This window comes from Aristolochia californica, unplaced genomic scaffold (assembly GCF_029961685.1).
Source record: "Aristolochia californica isolate CCGP_79_NKW_82.1479 unplaced genomic scaffold, dmAriCali1.0.hap1 SCAF_10, whole genome shotgun sequence".
NCBI classification, from domain to species: Eukaryota; Viridiplantae; Streptophyta; class Magnoliopsida; order Piperales; family Aristolochiaceae; genus Aristolochia; species Aristolochia californica.
In genome coordinates, this window is record NW_027181771.1 from 32,693,583 (window position 1) to 32,711,241 (window position 17,659).

Sequence of the window (17,659 nt, forward strand, 5' to 3'; positions counted from 1 at the left end):
GTGGTAACTCTGGAATCACTCCAAAAATTTCCCACTCTTTAGGTTTAGCTCTGTAGCATCGCTAGAACGGCAGCTTTCCTGACAAGGAGTTCTGACCAGTTCCCGCTGTCTTAGATTTGAAGTGCTTTAATTTGAACACTCAAGCGCACCTGCAAAGAGAACAAGGTCCGGTTCTGGATGGAGTTCTTCGACCTTAATGTCCCCTACCATGGAGGCGGAAGAGGACAGAACCTTGAAGCCCAAAAAAACGCGAGACTGAAAGTCGTCGTCAAGGCCATGGAACTTGGATACAGTGGAGTCGCCTGCAACGTTTCCATCAGAGGCGTTATGTCAGACTCTGATAGATGCACCATTCATCCCTTCCCTCTTTCATCTATCCTTAAGCTTGCCCCCTCTCTCTCCGCATCCGTTAAGTTCCACAGGAAATTGTTGGGAGTCGCACCAAACACTCCCTTTCGTCAATACAATCGTCTGACTGTAACTGTTGATAACATTATACACGCAGCTGCTCTCAACTCCGGGAACCCAGTTCTTAAAACTTATGATTTGGTTGCTGTCATGCCTTTGAATCAGGCGGCATTTGATCAGGCCTGCAAGGTCTCCGAGGTATATGAAGTTTTAGAGATCAAATTCAAGTTGAATTGCTCAAAGTAATGCATGCATTGTTAACCTTTCTGCTTCTCTCCTTACCCTAACTGCCTCGCAACAAAAGAGTATGGCAAGTTTCTAGTGTATGTATATATATATGTTGTTGTTTTTGTTGTTGTAATGTTGTGTACAGTAGTTTTAATTCTTAACTTGTGTTAGGTTGTGGAAATGACTTATCTGGTAATGCAATTAACTGTAAGAATTTTCTTGTTAGAATGATTGTCTTACGATTTCCTCTTTTCAATCATGTCTGTGAACTTGCAAGTTAGATGCTACGAAAGTTATCCATACTAACCTAGTAAAATGCTTCGAGGAACCGATGGAAACCAACAACTGGTTTCTAATGTTTTAAATATTCTTAAGGTATGTTTGTCATTATAAAAAAATTACATTGTGTGTATAAATCATATAATATCAGTTGTTAGAAACCATGACAATTAGTAGCTAAGACATTGCTTGCATAGCTTGATTGTTGAAGATTTCATGATCTTCTCTCCCCAATTACTGCCAAACTGGAAGCCGCTTTTCATTAGGTGATGACTTCATGGGGAAGCAAATATGGTAAAAACAGATGAGTTGGGAAATGCTGCTAACATTATTTTACTTGTGAATCATAGTTGTTATGGTACTTTAAGGTTGAGGGGTAGTTTGTCAAACCCAGATATGGTGTCATGCATGAGTTGAATCATTACATGATGTCTAAAAGCTCAAAGTAAAAGAATGTTTGATTATTGTGGTTAAATTAGTCTTTTGATATGACGGAGTTCTTTCTAGATTTTGTCTTTTATATAATAACTGAGAAATATTTGTACTTTGTGTAATCATTAGATGGTCAATGGTCAGCATTTGGCCAAAGGAAAATTTGCTTTGCTGCTTGATTTAATGTTATTAGCAAATTGCCATTAGTTTTATGCTTATTATCTTTTTTTAATGGGCTTATAGTGGGTTACCAGAACATGAAATACAGGCTGTGTTTCAGATTCTTATGTTATTCTTCATTAAGCATGATTGAGCAAGACATGATTCTTTGTATTTGTTATAAGCTCAGGTGAGAGTTATAGAAATCAGGGTGTGAAGGTGTTGAATATCTTTTCATCATTATTAGATGATGACGGCATGATTCTACTGAGGCTTTTGACTTTCTAAATTTTAGGATTCCTTTTGTAGCTTAGACTGGTTTGTCTAAAAACTGTCAGAGTTTTTCTTGATGAGGTCATTTCTTGCTTCATTTTATTTTTTATACAGTATTTTTCTAGAGGAGGTTTGTGGCATTTATTTTTTAGTCTCAACCTGGTGTGATTGCTTTCTGCAGGTAGACTTGATCACCATAGATTTCTCCCACAAAGTGCCATTTCGTTTGAAGCTTCCCATGATTAATGCTGCGATCAAGGTATTTCATGGTGTGCTGTTGATCTTTCATTTTGTTCTTATATGATTCCGTGAAGAATGCAAGTAAGCAACAGGTTTCTTGGAAATTGAAGTTAACTTTAATAGCTGAATGGTTGCACTCCATCTTGGGACACAGGGCAGCTATGATCTACTAATTGCAAAGCTACTTTCTGTCCATTTTCACAATTGGACAATTCATATCCATCAAACTTCACAGTTGTCCACTCTTTAATCACGTTAATCTTTAGACAGGGACTATTCAAAATGAAAAAATAGAAAATCTTTCAAACAATGTTATAAATCTTGCCCTGGTGAAGCGTACCAGTCCATTGAACAGGTCAACCAGGTTCGACCGATGGTTGACTTGGTGATGATGTCACATGATGTTATAATGACAACTTTTTAGTTTAAAAAATGACAAGTTTAAAATAATAAAAAAAAACTTGGATTGGGGAGGAGAAATCTGCCCCAATCTGCAGGAGAGGAAGGGTAGGACTATAAATGAACCAGATCCGGACAGGAAATAGCACTCTTTAGACGTGATCCATTTACAGGTATCTAAATATCTGAAATTTCAAAATTCACTGAACTATCTGAAATTGGATATTCAAATCTGACTCCGTTGGATATATCTGGATTTGGATACTATCTGAACCCTAAAACCTGTATCCAAAATAAAGCAAAAAAATTAGAAATAAACCTGAAATAGAAAAAAGGGTTTAGGGTTGCTTCATTAAAAAATTTCATTAAATATAGTGCTGCTCCCAAGTCAGGAAATGTCCCAAGGACAGAGAATGACTAGACGATTATTCTGATTTTTATTACATATCACTATCTCTAAGAAAGAGAACATAGTATAAAAAAAAACACAGTATAATGCTTGAGGCGTTTCAACATATGCCATTTAGCAGTAATGGGGCAAAATTCTGGTGTCTCGTTCTAGTCTTCTGCTGTTATTAGCCATTAAAATTGACAATAATTGAACATGACCAAAAAAAATTAGGCATATAGAAAACGTACCATCAATCGAACATGAAACAACTGAACGAGTTGAGAAATTAACTTCTTTGAGCCCCCCTTCTCAAGAAGGGATAAATAAAGAAAAAAAAAAAAACTTCTCACAATTTTCCTTGAGATTTGTAATCTTGCTTCTAATGTAATTTGTAAGTGGTCTCATGTAAATAGAAGTGCTAAGGGCTTACCTGATAAGCTTGCCAATGATGGGGTGGCTCAGCAATCTTTCATTGTTCTGTGCTCTCCTTCCTTGCAATTCTTGTTTGCTTTTGGTCTCTTGGACCTAATAAAATCGCCTTTTTTGGTGAGGACAGAGATGATTATCCAATTGATCTTTTTAAAAAAATTCTTTTTGATGAAGCCTGGCTTGCTTTCTTTGTTCAGCCTTTTGAGTGGCAAGTGGCGAGTGGGAGAAAGAATAAAGAACAAAGTTTTCTGATGAGCGATTGATGAGATAAAGAAAGAACGGTTAAAGAAGAAGGGAGCTCATTGATGGTCAATTGATGCTGTTGGACGAAAAATGAAGAGAGGAAGGCTTCTTTCAAACTAGAAGCCTTAGGGTTTAAGTAGCAAGAGGGAAAATGAAAAGCAGGGAAGGAAAATGGAAAAGGGAGAGGATCTTTGGGAATATATTTAGAGTATATGTCACATGAGTCATAAATCTTTAGAGTATAAAGTCACATGAGTCATACATTCTGGTTCCAGATCCAGATCACTTGATTTTGGATCTGTATATCCATCTATAGTCCAACAGATCCAGATCGGATCTTGATAATATTTGGAGCCTTTTACGCCCTTACTTCTGAATAGGGGAGGGTGTCACTAAAAGTAAGAGGAAAGTGGGCGGGGAGGGCCGGTGGCCCCTTTCGTCCTCCTCCTCTCTGGATAAAACACAGATATGGGACTTCCATACTTTCAGGTAGTGGATGATATGGGATCACATATCAGTTTGAAACATATAAAAATTCTGGTTGCCCTGTTCAACCAGCTGCTCCTTTTTTTTTGGTAAGAGTGACTTTATTTGAGCAAAAGCTAGAATAAAACAACAAAGGGCAGCCTAGGTAAGGTCTCCTGTAACATTGAAAGGATTAGATGGTGACTCCTTTCTTGGCTAAGGAGTCAGCTAAAGAATTAGCTGACCTAGGGACATGAGATCATACACAATTAAAGGAATCTATAATATCAATAGTTTCATAAAATATTATCCAATGATGCCACAGAAGGTTTTAAGTTGAGGAACTCCACCCAATGACAACTTTGGAGTCACCTTCAATACGGAGCTTGTCACCTTACAAGTTGTAGTAGAGGAGGAGGGCATGAAGCCTAGCTGAGGTTGAATCAAACAATCCAAGGGGAACCGAGTAGGAGAGCTTGGTGAACCTTCCCAATTCATTATGACCCCTCCAAATCCCGCCATACCTAGATTGCCGTTTGTGCAACCAAAAAAGTTTAGTTTGAGTGATCCAAAGGCGGGAGGGGTCCTTTCTTGCATTGCTCTTGGCTGAGAAGGGCCAGACATTTGGGCAATGTGGTGCCAGTTCTCTCTGCCAGGAACGACTTTAAGGGCTTCAAAATCTGGTCTTGTATGTATCCAGGCAGTTACCATTCCTGTTATCCGAAGCTTGACTTCGTCAATTGTGGAAAATTTGCTTTTGAATCTTCTAATTTTATTCTGTCCATAGTCCCCACGGCATATGTGCAATACAAGCTGAAAGAAGTCCTTTTCCCGCGTGGGAAGCGACATCCATGACTAATTTGGCTGATCAAGTGCAGGTTGTCAGGAATGCAGCAATTGAGCCCCAGTTTGTGGAAGAAATGTGTCCTGATGTACCAAGCAAAAGGGCATAAGAGCAACAAGTGAGGATCAATGGTCACAAAGGGGTTTGAGACTGGGTTTCCTCTTCTTTTAAGATTGTCAACCGTTAGAGCATGATTAAGAAGGGCACTCCAAAGAAAGAATAGGACTTTAGATGGTCCCGATAATTTCTGGGCGGTGGCCGCATTTTGGGGCTGAAGGTTACCACATCCCTTTAGGTGTCTATAGGCCAAGAAAACAGTGGTTTTGACAATTGATTGAAAATTTTATGCCATCTGGTTGGTGGCTTTTTGTATGATGAGTAGATTGGTATGCAATTATTTTGTTCCATGCTTAATAAGATTTGTTGGAAAACATAGTTTGAAGAGCATTTTAGCCTTTTTACTTAAAGAGTATTGATGGTATTTATATTCCTCTCTCAAAAGATGCTATATGCTTCGTTCTATTTATTTTGATGTAATTTTTTGGAAATGCACTGGTTTTATGTGTTTTAGAGAGAGAGGAGCATTGTCTTTTTGGTGTATTTTTCACTTAAGTGATATTAAATAAGAATTAAGGGTCAAGCTTGTTGCCTAGTCAAGCTGTCTTTTTTTCTGTAGCTGATGCCAGTCCTGATATCGCTCTTCTTGTCATTTTATTTTCTATTCCTTTTCTTTTCATACTTAAATCCTCTCAATTCTACAATATTTATCTTAAGGAAGAGTGCCTCTCTGGAGATTAAACTTTTAATATTAAATTTATTACATTATTCTTGCTTGTGCAGAGAGGGATTAATTTTGAGATCACATACTCTCATCTAATATCTGATGTTCAAGTCAGGAGACAAATGCTTTCAGGTGCCAAGGTAATACCTTATTCTTAGGAAGGAAATGTGGTTGGGCCATTCAAATGGAATACAATGAAACGGATGAATTTTATCTTGTAGTTTGCATTTTATTGTTGGAGTTCTAGTGGGATATGTTACTTTCTTTGATTTTCTATCAGATCCTCACTGCTTCTTGTTTCAAAAAAATAATATTAATAAATATAATATTGGGAGCATCAGGAACATTGTTGAAAATTTTCATGTGAATTTAGGGTGAATCTGATTGTAACTGGTTTTGACCAGGGTAACTTTTGAATCCGAACGCTAACATTCTGACAGGATAGTTATTCTAGCCAACCTAACTCGCAGTATGGCCACACCAATGAAGGCATTTGGCTTGCTACTGTCTTATGGGTCATCATTTGTTTATGTTTGTTATTTGAGAGAAGGCAATTTGTATTAAGAGCCAAAAGGCAAAAAACAAGAAAGATCAAAAGAAGGGATCCCTTACAATGAAAGAATGAAGGAAAATCCCCTCTTTAGCAAGGGAGCCAGCTAAACTATTAGCTAATCTAGGAACATGATGCCAATCACAAAAAAGGGTCTGAAAAGTCCTGAATTTTACAAAAACAACTTCAATGAGGCCAAGGGGGAGTTCTTTTCTCCAAACACCAGCTGATGATGCTTTTTGAATCCCCTTCAATCTGGAGTTGCCCCTGAATCGGCTTCAAAAGATACGAAGCCCTCTCATAAGAACGAACAATTCAGCTAATATATGGGTCATCATTTATTGCATCTTTACTGAAGAACGTAGCAGCTAGTACGAGCTTATTTTGATAAAAAAACATGTCATTAATGAAATGCATGTTTATCAAAATGTCTGTTTGTTGAATAGGAAAAGTATGTACATGTTCATCGTTCCAAATGCTATTTTGTGAACACTATTTTGTAAAACTCAGTCCAAATTTTGGTTGCACTTTTTAAGACACTTTTAAACTTATAAAGAATTTCAGTATGTATCTGTATTGGCACATATGGTGGTTAGTGCCTCATTTCGAGGTTTTATGGAGAAATTTCTTGTACATACAGAAAGTAACTAATAAGGGAGTAATATCAGTACTCACTCAGTTACATATTCTTTTCTTTTGAGCTGTGGGTCATTCTATTTTTGAGATCCAGATAAAAATTGTAATTTGTGGGTCATTCTATTGAAAGAGGGTAAAGATAAAAAAAGATATCCACATCATGTTTTATGCAAAAGAACGTGAGAGGAGAAAACGAATGAGCAGATGCATCTTGAATGTCAAAAAACACCATAAAACTGGCTCAACCTGGATACCCAGTTCAAGCTTCGTTGACCACCTTCAGATGTAACAGTCGTCTGAAGAAAAATGTCACTTTTGAGAGAGAAGCAACTTTTGATAAGCTTGTGCACAACTAGAATCTATCTTAATTTTTGTTCAACATTTCATTTTACATCTAAGGCTTTCTAGGAAACTATCTGAACGGATTTTTTTTTTTTTTGAAATGTCTTATTGTTTTTTTTTTTTTGAAATGGTTAATGGATGTTTACTAACATGAGTTTTTAGGTAAGAGTCCCATGTCAGCAATGCGTTTAGAAAATTATGAACTAGTTTTTCAAGCAAAAAATATGAACTTTGAAGTTTGGAATTTTCCTTCTATGCAGCTAATCATTTTGGGGTGGGTAGTTACAAACCTTCTAAAGTCTATAATGGAGAGGGAAGCTAGTGCTTGACAAAGGGATTAAGGGTTTTTCCGAAGGAAAAAAAAGAAGATAAGCTAATTATGGTTTGTGGTTGAGCTTTTGCATGAAGACACTAATAGAAATAGAAAAACTATAGGGTTTTTCTTGGTTGCCCTACCCAATCACGGATTTCTCATTAAATAGATGATTCAAGCTCATTAACCCTAATTTCCATTTAATGACCATATTACCCTTACGAATTAAAGTAATTCTTTTTATGTTTTAGTTATACCTAAATTACATCAATACCCTCTTACAAGACATAATTTCTCTACTAACTAAGATAGTGCCTAACAAGGATCTAGCTGAATTTGTCATGGTATTTCATTTTACCTAATTTCATATTTGCTATTTTGTACAATAGATGTTCCATGTCTGAGACCCCTACTTACCCAAAAAAATGTCTTAGGCCCCTGTGTTCATCTTCAATTGGTGTTGGACATGGGAGCAAGTGTCGGATGATAATAGTGCGGAGTTGCTGGGGTTTGGAATACCTACACTTATTATGTCGTGAACAGCCCTTCCACATTGGTTAGTCATGTTGGGACAGTACAAGCCTAATGCATCAATGAGGATTGGCTTAGTAGAAGGGGAATGGAGCTTTGAAACCTTTAGGTGGGAAGTTTAGTGAATGATTATCCCTTATACCCATTTGACAACACTTGTTGACATTTATACTGACCTTCTTTCATATTCTCTTTCTCCTTTGTGTTATAGACATACACACACAAGTATGGTGCTCTTTCTGCATGTATAACTGACCAATTAACAGAAACTCCTTGTTCCCTGGATCTGTATCGATACATTAAGAGAATGATATTCTGTTACCTGGATGACCTTCTCCTTTTTGAATTATTTGACATATTTACTTCTTAAAGGGTAGATGGATACCATGTTGTTATCCAATTTTGGCCTCAACTTTGAACTGAGCAACTTATGGTATGTTGACAATACCTCTAGTACATCAGGTAGTTCAAGTTCCACAAATAGCGCGTATTTTACTGTCCAACCTGTGTATTTTACCTGGTTCAGCTTGTCCAAGAAAACAATTTGCCATGTTCAGTGCAGACCAATGAACTGTTAATTTGGCTTGTCCATGTTGTTAGTCAGTTGTAGGGCAGGTAGGTGTTTCTTGCTGTTTTGATCTGCTATTGATAGTGGGATCCTTTCAATGACGGTCCAACTTACACACCATATCCTCACGTGAATAAGAAAAACAGGTTACTGAGTACATGTTTCTTGCATGCAGTGTAATGGTTCATTGCATACTGGATGGCAGTTTTATGTCATGTGTAGGTTCAGTCATGCTATTTACTGTTAGTTGTCTAACAACTAAATATTTGTTTCTTGTATGTGAAGATGCTAGTGGAATGGACACGAGGGAAAAATATCATTTTTTCAAGTGCTGCTGCTACTGCAAATGAACTTCGTGGTCCAAATGATGTTGCAAATTTGTCGACTTTGTTAGGTCTTTCTATGGAGAAAGCTAAAGCAGCTATTTCCAAGAACTGCAGGTTAGCAGCTTTCTGTTTATAACTCTGTTGGTACCAAAAGCTTTATGCAAACAAGAGAGTTTATGTAATTAAAATAAGATTTGGGTCTTCAACCCTTCTTTTATCTGCTAAAAATATTTTGAAATGTCATTGTACATGAGTGTCTGGTGTGTTGTGCTGCAATAACAATACTTATATGCAGAAGTATCATATAATCATCAGCATGTGGCTTCAGTTGATGTTTTATTGGATGTATTTGCATTAAGTTTGCCTGTTTGGATCATTAAAATAGTTAGTTCCTCATTTGGTCATGGGTTGCAACTGTGGAGGAGATGAGACCCATACTCCAGGGCCTCTGGCGTTATATGAGAAGATTATCAGCTCCTCTAGTCATAGAAGGGGACTTTGTCGTTGTCATTAGTTGGGCAAGTAGGGAGAAAGACTCTGCCGGTCCCTTAAGTATTTTGATGAAATTGAAGACCTTTATAAAAACTTGAATGTCACCTGGTAGCATACTCCTAAAAGTACTAACGGCTTAGCCGACTCTTTAACTAGGGAAGGGTTCCTAGGCAGCACTCCTTTGTGGGAACTTGTCCTCCCCTTTGACCCTTATTCAGATCTTGTTTTTATATTGTTGCTGCCCATCTCATGTACTCTTTGCTCCCTTGGGAGTTTCTTCAATGGTTTCCTTCTTTCTCACAATTATTAAAAAAAATAAAAAATGGAGTATCCTGTACCATCCACAAATCAATACTGTGCTGTGGATCAATTGATGGTAATGAATTGAAACCTGAAGTTAACTCCATCTTGCTCCTTTGCATCATTAATATCGAACTTAAGTGTTGCTTCAGATTGATAACATGCATATTTAAGTCAATCATTAGTACATCACTTGGCATAGAGATGAAAATACCCATATTTTTATTCCATTTGCATAAAGCTAATGTCACTTGCAATGTGTTCATTTGATGCTGACAATAGCATGTAGTAACTCATGCATCAATATTCATTCAATTTCCACTCTTATAACATACATGTGATATATGACTGTGCTAGACGCTGCCTAAAGGGAAGATGAAAATTTTGGCAACAAATACTTTTAACTTTTAACTTTTATATAGAAGAACTCATTACTAGCTAATGTCAGCTATGAGGTTGATTTGTTTGTTCAGTATGGTTTGGTGTGGTAATAAATTAATGAAAGTACCTCGTTTCTTTTAGTGATTAACCTTAATATGTTATAATGTTGCTTTGGTTTGCTTTTGTTTTCTTATATCCTCAGGCTTGAGGTCTTTCCTCTCTCTGTCCTTTGTTGTTTAATATAAAGCCTATTACATGCTTCTTCTATGAGCATTTTCTAAGTTTTAATCCTAGGTGACCTTTGTGATATTCTATTGTGCTTTCTCTTGTTTGGGAGCTTTCTTAATGGATTCCTCTTTCTCATTGTTATAAAAAAAGAAAATACTTTAAAGGAAATTAAATATTAGATTATGTAATTTGGTATTATAACTATAGGGAAGACATCGGAAACTTGTTCTGATCTTCTGTGCAAATTACATTTAATATCTATTAAAAAATCTGTGAATAACAAATACTAAGTTTTCTGGATAGGTACCATTGAAAAGAAACTTTCAGTGTGAGACTTGTGATTTTGTTTAGTTTTATGTGTCACGCAGATCTCTCCTAGTCAGATCTCTGCTAAAAAAACAGTACTACAAGGAGGCTATTAAAGTTGAGAGAGTTTCAGATGGTGGACCACTATTGTCGAAAAAATGGGATCCAATCTCTAGTGGAGAAGGCGACTTGTCCTTGGATGATATTGCAAAGTCTTTTTCTGATGCCAGGAAAGTGCCTATAAGTGTTAACTGGTCTAATGTATCCTTTCAGTCATCAGATGTTACATCATCATACAAGTTTTCAAAGAAGAAACTTGAATCTGCTGGTCCCCCTGAGGAAACACCAAGCTCTTGTGGCTTAGTTGATGGGGTTATGCCTGTAAATGCTGCTGCATCCATAGATCAAACTGGCGATGCTGCTGTTAAACCTACTTTCTCTAGTGGACTGGACAGTTCCGATTGTTTTGGTGTTGTTGCAGATGAGAACCCTTCAAGCAGTTGGTCAAAGGATCATACTTCCAAAGCCAAGGAACTTGGTCTCAATTTGTCCAACGATGGACTCAAAAGTTTTGCTGGACCTGGTATATCTTCAATTTCTGGGGCAACCCAGCCAGATGTTACCTTATCCAAGATTCATGCCTCAAATGGTGAAGTTGGTGTTAAATCGGGTAATGAGAATGTCATTTTGACTGCTTCTGCCAAGGTAGCCTCTCATTCCGAAGCTTGTGATGAAGAAATTAGAAGCTTGGATGAACTTGAGGCAGTCATTGATACATGTGATAAGCCAATGGAGCAACTTCTCGAAAAGAAAGAAGAGGAACAGAAAGATGCAAATTTGGCTAATGATGGGCCTATTGAGGAAGGTTGTGCGGGGGTATTTGAGGGGAGGGTTATGATATCTACAGATGAGTTTCATGTAAAAGAAAATTATATGAAAACGGATGAGCAGAAGCAAGATAGTGGTGTGACACCTGATATGACAGTGGAAGAGGGTTTAATTCCAATGCAGAGGTCGGAACAGGAGGAGGTGACTGGTGGAAGTAATATGCGCATGGAGCTCAGAGGTAAGTCAGGTACCACATCTATCCAGTAGGCATAAGATCTTGTCTTGGTTTTCTTTGAAACTCAGTATTTGCTATTTCTTATGATTTTAACAAATAACAAGGTTACTTGTGTTCCCCCTGTCTGCCCCTTACTCCTGTGATTTTTGAGAGGAAAATTAAATCAAGTTACCACCAATAAGTGGGTCGGGTTTGGGCATTTTCATATCTAGATTCAGTTGCTGTCATCTGCTCTGGATCTGGTGACATTACTGACTATGTAATGATTGAGTGCATGATCAAATGTAAATATCCTTGTTATTATTCTGAAGAAGTTTCTTGTCTTTTGGACTGGAAAGTTGGGGCCACGTCCAGCCCAAAATGACTGAGTTAGGAGGGATTTTCCCAAGTAATAACTACAGGATTTTAACCTATGTCAAATTATGCTTATTAATACTCTCCCTCATGACTAGGCCTGAACAAATGGACAACAGGTTTGAGTTGTGGACAACAAAAATGAGGTACAAACTAAATGGGGCACAAACTAGGTCCAATAGATTAGACACCTTGCTCTGATACTGTGAAGAATGTGGGTAAAGTTGGGTCTAAGTCCTTCCCAAAATGACTAGCCAAAGTTAGGAGGTCTTGAATCCCAGAACTTTTGCTGACTTCAACATATAAAGGATTTACTCTAACTAACAGTTCATCTTCTGCCTCATATCTGAATTATGTTTTCCTTCTAAATGTTAATTAATGTGGTTCCTGACTCTGTACTTTGGTTCTTTCCACGAGTTGATCTAAATAATAATTACCAGATTGATTTATACCCCATGCTATCTGAAATGATTAGGATGTAATCGGTTTGTGATCTGGCAGGCCATATTGTATGCACTAAAGTAGAACTGGTTAGTATGTTTTGAAACTGCTCATGGCTGAATCAGGACAACACAAATGATGTTCAGAGCAAAAAATATTTACAAACTCTTATAGAAAACGTTAGATTATAGTACTGACCAGCAGACAGAAGCTTCCGGTTGTGAACTGGATTTACTGGATTCTCGTTAGAAAACCGGGGCCAATGACTTACCCTATACATGAACTAAAACTAGAATTCGGCTAGTTCCTCTCCAGGTTTAGCTGGATCTAAAACCAATCGTATTCTTTTAGAAGTTCCTACTTTTTACTTCTTTATAACATTAATATACAGTTAATCTTTGTGTAGGAAAAAACAGATTGAAGCGAAAATCAAGTCTGCCTGCACATCCATTGCCTTTCAAAGGTTTGCTGAAACTTGGTGTTATTTTTAAGAAGGCACGGAGGAGACTTTGAGGGGAGTATGGCAAATTCTTTATTCTTGGTAGAGGATTTATTGCTGAGTGGCATCTTCCTGGTTTGACTGCTGTTGATGAACGTGTCTCTTGGTGAAGTGCCATTGTTGTCACTTCAGTAAAGCTGCAGAGGTGGTGATATGACTTTCTGGTTCAGTTGAGGTTGCATAAAAACAGAGTACTACACTGGATGAATAGGTTTTGCCATTCCTGGAGAAAAGTCAGGTGGTGGAGAGGGTGGCCAAATGCCCATGTGGAGTAAAGGCTCATTTGGAAATCATATCTCTCATGTAACATGCTCTAGAAAACCAGTTGGGTGGATAATTTGGAGAATGGAGACAAATCTGAATATGTAAATGCAGCCTTCTGAGTTCTCCCCATGAACTCACCATAGCAGAAAGCTTCACATTGAGTTTCTCATCATATATAAGTTAATAGTATAAATTGATATTGACTGGCCAGCTCTGTTGTGTGCACTATCATCGGACCTACCATGAAAGATTTTCTTTACCCATCACATGGCCAAAAGGCCCGTCCTCTCCTTCCCACCTCTAGGGAGATTCTAGGCCTGCCCAGCTGCTCTCCCATAGCCTTTGGCTAAAGTTTCAGAGCTCAATCATTGAGTTCTAAAAATAAGCAGCATCTCCTCTCCACTATCTTTTCAAGTTCTTGTTTGGTCTAGTTTAGTAAGAGATAAGTGTGTTTAATCAAATCTTTATGCCACAATGAGCAAGATAAGAGGTAGACAACCTCTAGTGGACACCTTAGAGCTTTTGACCAGAAAAAGAATTTTTTTGGTGTTTTTTTGATACCCACTTTCCTTCTACTTTGGAAGGTGGTTGTTTTTTTCTTTTGTTTCGAATGATTTTGTTGGAAAGGAAAGATACGCGACTCAGTCAGGTCGGGGGATTAGACTCAACCCTTGTATTTTCCCGAGTTTTCTACGATTCCAAATCTTATCCTAAGTTTTTGACTCTAACAACCCATAACCATTGCTTAGGACTTGATTACCATTTTTAACTATATTTTTCTACTTATGAAAAATTACACCCTTAACTCTGGATGAGTCAACACGGACTAAACTAACTCAGTAATATTGAGCCAGGCTCTAGATCGTTGAAGTAAAAACTCGCCCACCAACCTTCTATTTACATTGTAAAGAAAAATTTAACTCAGTTATTTGAGTTGGCAACTCTGAAATGAAAAACTGAATAACAGACGTACTGGGTCGTAGTATTATTACGATCGTCAATCTTTCTTATTTCTCCTTCCTGGTTTCTCAAGGAATCAAACTCATGGAGAAGGAATCGAGGAAGTTGATCCAGCCTTCCTCGTCATCTTCATCGTCTTCCAGTCCGGCAGGCGCCCACTGGGTCACGGAGCTGTCTCCCGTTTCGTCGTTCCTCGTGAACCGACCTCTCACTCGGGGCCGGCTGTCAGCCAGCGTCTTCCTACATGCGTACTGATCATCACAGAACACAGATGAAATTAATGTCATCGGTCGTATACAGCTCGGAAGAACGAAGAACAAGAGAAGGAGACGAAAAAGAACTTGTGTAAGGATCATACTTTGATCTTTTTATTGAAGTTCCTCTGGTTTCTCTTGCTTCGGTACCTCTCGATCCTCTCTTTCCGCTCTTCCGCGCTGTACCGACTGACTTTCGTTCCGTGGTCTAGTACTCCACAGTGCTCGTGTCCGAGGGGAGATTCTGCTCGATGGTTGTGTTGCGAGCAACTAATTCTCTGTTTCATAAGCCAAAAGAAGAGTAATCTTTTTAATGATAACCCTTTCATTCATTTCGAGGAAAAGCAGCAAATTTAAAGCAAAAACCGGCAAAATAATAATAATGTCTATATGAAACAGAGCATGTGGAGGCTCAATGTATTCGACATTTTCATGCTCAAGCTAAATTTAGCCACCCATGGTTCTGAAAAGTTCCATATTGGAGCATTGAGAAACCAGAAAAGCTTTCATACTTGCCTGAATGTCGCCAGTGCTGAACGCCTTCCTAATCGCACACCCCTGCGGGTCCGAGAACTCACCGCTCGGAAAGGGAAACCTCTGGCTGCTGAGACTCCTTTGAAACTGAAGAGGCGACGGGCGCTGCAGAAACGTCGGAAGAGAAGAAGCAGCGACGGGACCGATGGCCGGAGGGGTACTACCAAAGTCGGATCTCAGGGCCGCCACAGCATCCCTGACGGAATCGAACCCATTAACGGGAACCGAAACCGGGGCCGGTGCGGAATATCCCGGCAAGAGCTGTGGATATTCCAAGTGGCGCGGGAGAAGATGGGAGGTGGGCGGGGGGAGGAAGAGGTCGACGAGGTCGTATTCGTACATCGCGGCGGGTGGACGTGGGAAGAGTGGGAGTGTGTGACTCGGTTTTATACTCGCGCGTGGAAACTTGCCAAGTAGGCGATGACGTCATCAAGCGTTGACTAGAGAGAGTAGTCTAAGTGAGGCAGAGTAGATGAGTAGTGGGGGCCAAGTGAGCTGAGTCGATGGGGTGGGACCCGCTAGGGCATAGGGGGGGGCTAAGCAAGTGGTTCTAGCTATTTCAAAATTCAAAGTGCGAGTGTTAGTGGGAACAGCGTATGCTCATCATGAACGAGAGCCAAAAGTGGCCCCATCGTGGCCCACGTCTGAGGTGTAATCTTGGCTTTACACGTGGATCTACTTGAAGTCACCAAGATCGTTGATTTCACCACTCTCATCAACTCTCACTGCACCAAACAGGGTTTCAGTTGGCTTCCGCTTCAGAACCATTTGAAGAGCAACAACGCGAGGCTGGGCAAGCCCTACTGAAGCAAATGGGAGAGTAGTGGGTGTGCTTTCACCGGAAATCTCAGAGGAGGTCAACAGGGAAGACAGGCAGCTCTTTTGGACTTTGGGGCTGGGGGCGTCTCTGCGCTCTTTGAGAGATGATGGAGACACGCAGTGCAAGCGGGTTTGTTCGGACAGGATTTGATGAGAATTATGGGAATCTACTTTTCATTTAACCTAGTCACAGCTCAGTAATGCTGCATTGACTTTCCTTAATTGGTTGTCCTCTTTCATCGTCCCTAAAATGTTGTCGTGTCTGCTACGGAAAGCTACATGCTTCAATTCTTTGTTAAACTGTTCTTCGTTACCCCTTGAAGAGCTTCGACTTCTCTTCGTTGAACTGTTAAACACAAAGGAATTACAGTTAATCTTTGTTGAACTGTACTTAATGACTGTGTCCCTAAGCTTTAAAATGCTCAAACAGACATGGATTCAAATACAACTTTCATTTGACTAGAGAAAAAAAGTGACCCACCATTGATGAGAAAGAGAGACAGAGACAGAGACAGAGAGTGCTTTTTTTTTTTTTTTTTTATGATAAATTGATGCTAGTTTGGATTCACAATAAGAAAACCTCTTGCACGTGCTCTTCTCTTTCACTTAATTTAACACATAGCCATGTGAAAGCCAATTTTCCCAATCATTCTGATTTGTGGGAGATGATTAGAGAAGGTTTTATGGAAAAAGTTCATTACTGACAGCAAAGTAGTTGCATTTGTGTGTTATTTTAGTGTTTTTGAGAAAGAACTTGGTGTAGTTGTACCTTTTAAAATCATCTCTAACCTCCTTTCATGATTTCCAAACTGCTGCCTGGATTAAACAAAGAGCAACATAGCGGCTACATGACTTCTGGGAGAAACTTCATGACTGTTTTGCATTGATTGCATGGTGGAGACAATGTCAAGTTGGAACTTCACAGCTTCCAAAGCTCTCAGTATCTCTGAATCCTTAAAGAAGCCTATAAAAAGCTTTTCTCAAACCTCCATGCCCTACTTGAAACCTCTCTGCTCTTTCAATCAAGGTTTTGTCAGATCAATTTCAGGTTTGAGTATCAAATCTCTGAAACTTCTTTTACGGTTCAAACTGATACCCAATCCCGTATCGGCAGTTACACCTGAAAGTATAGAAGTTTTCTCTCTCTCGCTCTCTCTCTCTCTGCTTGTCTCTTACAGAACAGCAAAAGATTCTGGATATGGTAAATACACTCGTCTAGAAGAGAAACTCCACCGAATGAAGCCTGATTTGACGTAGCAACCTCATTGCCGAAGTTAGGTTCGCGTCTTTCATGATGATAGGATATTTCATCAATCTGTGTAAACGAGAAGAAAGATTTGGCGTTGCGCGTTCTGGTTCTCCCGCTTCCAAGCATCTTCTTGATGGGTCCTCCTGAATCCTTTTTATCACCTCAATTTTCAAAACTCTATCATGTGAAAACATTCACAATCATAGACCATGCAGAGGAAAAAGTCAGTTTAGAATCATCTGAAGGCCCAAGTATGGACCTTCCCATTGGCCATAAACCAGATTAATGCTGTGATCAGGCCCCAGTCGAGTGTTTTTTTTTTTTTTTTTTCATGACCCGTGCCAGTATAGTCATCCCATAACCCTAAGTTGAGGTCGAGAAGGATAATTGCTGGGTGTTGATCGTTTCATCCTGATCCCACCGCCCACCCACTAAGCAACAAAGTTGAATAAACAATAAAGTGATGAGACATGACATTTCTAATGTTAAGGTTCATCATGCTACAGACTATGATGGCTGGTTTGCTTAGTTTAATGAAGGATTGTGCAGCAAAAAATGGTTTAAGGATACATTTGAATCGACTTTCGTAAGCTTTTTCTTTTTTTCGTTTTTTTAACTTTTATGTTTTGTTATCGACTCTTCTTCATCAATTACTGAACTGTAGAAAGCATAAAAAGA

The 17,659-nt window shown here is 38.8% G+C and overlaps 2 protein-coding genes across 3 annotated transcripts; one reads left to right on the plus strand and one right to left on the minus strand.

Annotated features, from left to right (window-relative positions):
* The first annotated feature begins 74 nt into the window (after positions 1-74).
* LOC137942504 (protein GAMETOPHYTE DEFECTIVE 1-like) lies at positions 75-13,367 on the plus strand. Of its 2 annotated transcripts, none has more exons than XM_068788190.1 (6): positions 75-606; positions 1,961-2,038; positions 5,631-5,711; positions 8,797-8,951; positions 10,607-11,619; positions 12,809-13,367. In XM_068788190.1, exons 1-6 carry the CDS (start codon positions 178-180, stop codon positions 12,913-12,915), a joined length of 1,863 nt encoding a protein of 620 aa, XP_068644291.1. In that variant the 5' UTR covers positions 75-177; the 3' UTR covers positions 12,916-13,367. The 2 variants fall into 2 exon arrangements, with proteins under 2 accessions (XP_068644291.1, XP_068644292.1); XM_068788191.1 differs by having other exon boundaries at positions 10,607-11,610.
* A 681-nt stretch (positions 13,368-14,048) lies between these two features.
* On the minus strand, positions 14,049-15,255 carry LOC137943110 (protein VERNALIZATION 2-like). Its single transcript, XM_068788807.1, has 3 exons — positions 14,896-15,255; positions 14,484-14,657; positions 14,049-14,376 (listed from the first exon to the last, which is right to left on the minus strand). Exons 1-3 carry the CDS (start codon positions 15,253-15,255, stop codon positions 14,194-14,196), a joined length of 717 nt encoding a protein of 238 aa, XP_068644908.1. The 3' UTR covers positions 14,049-14,193.
* Between the last annotated feature and the right edge of the window lie 2,404 nt (positions 15,256-17,659).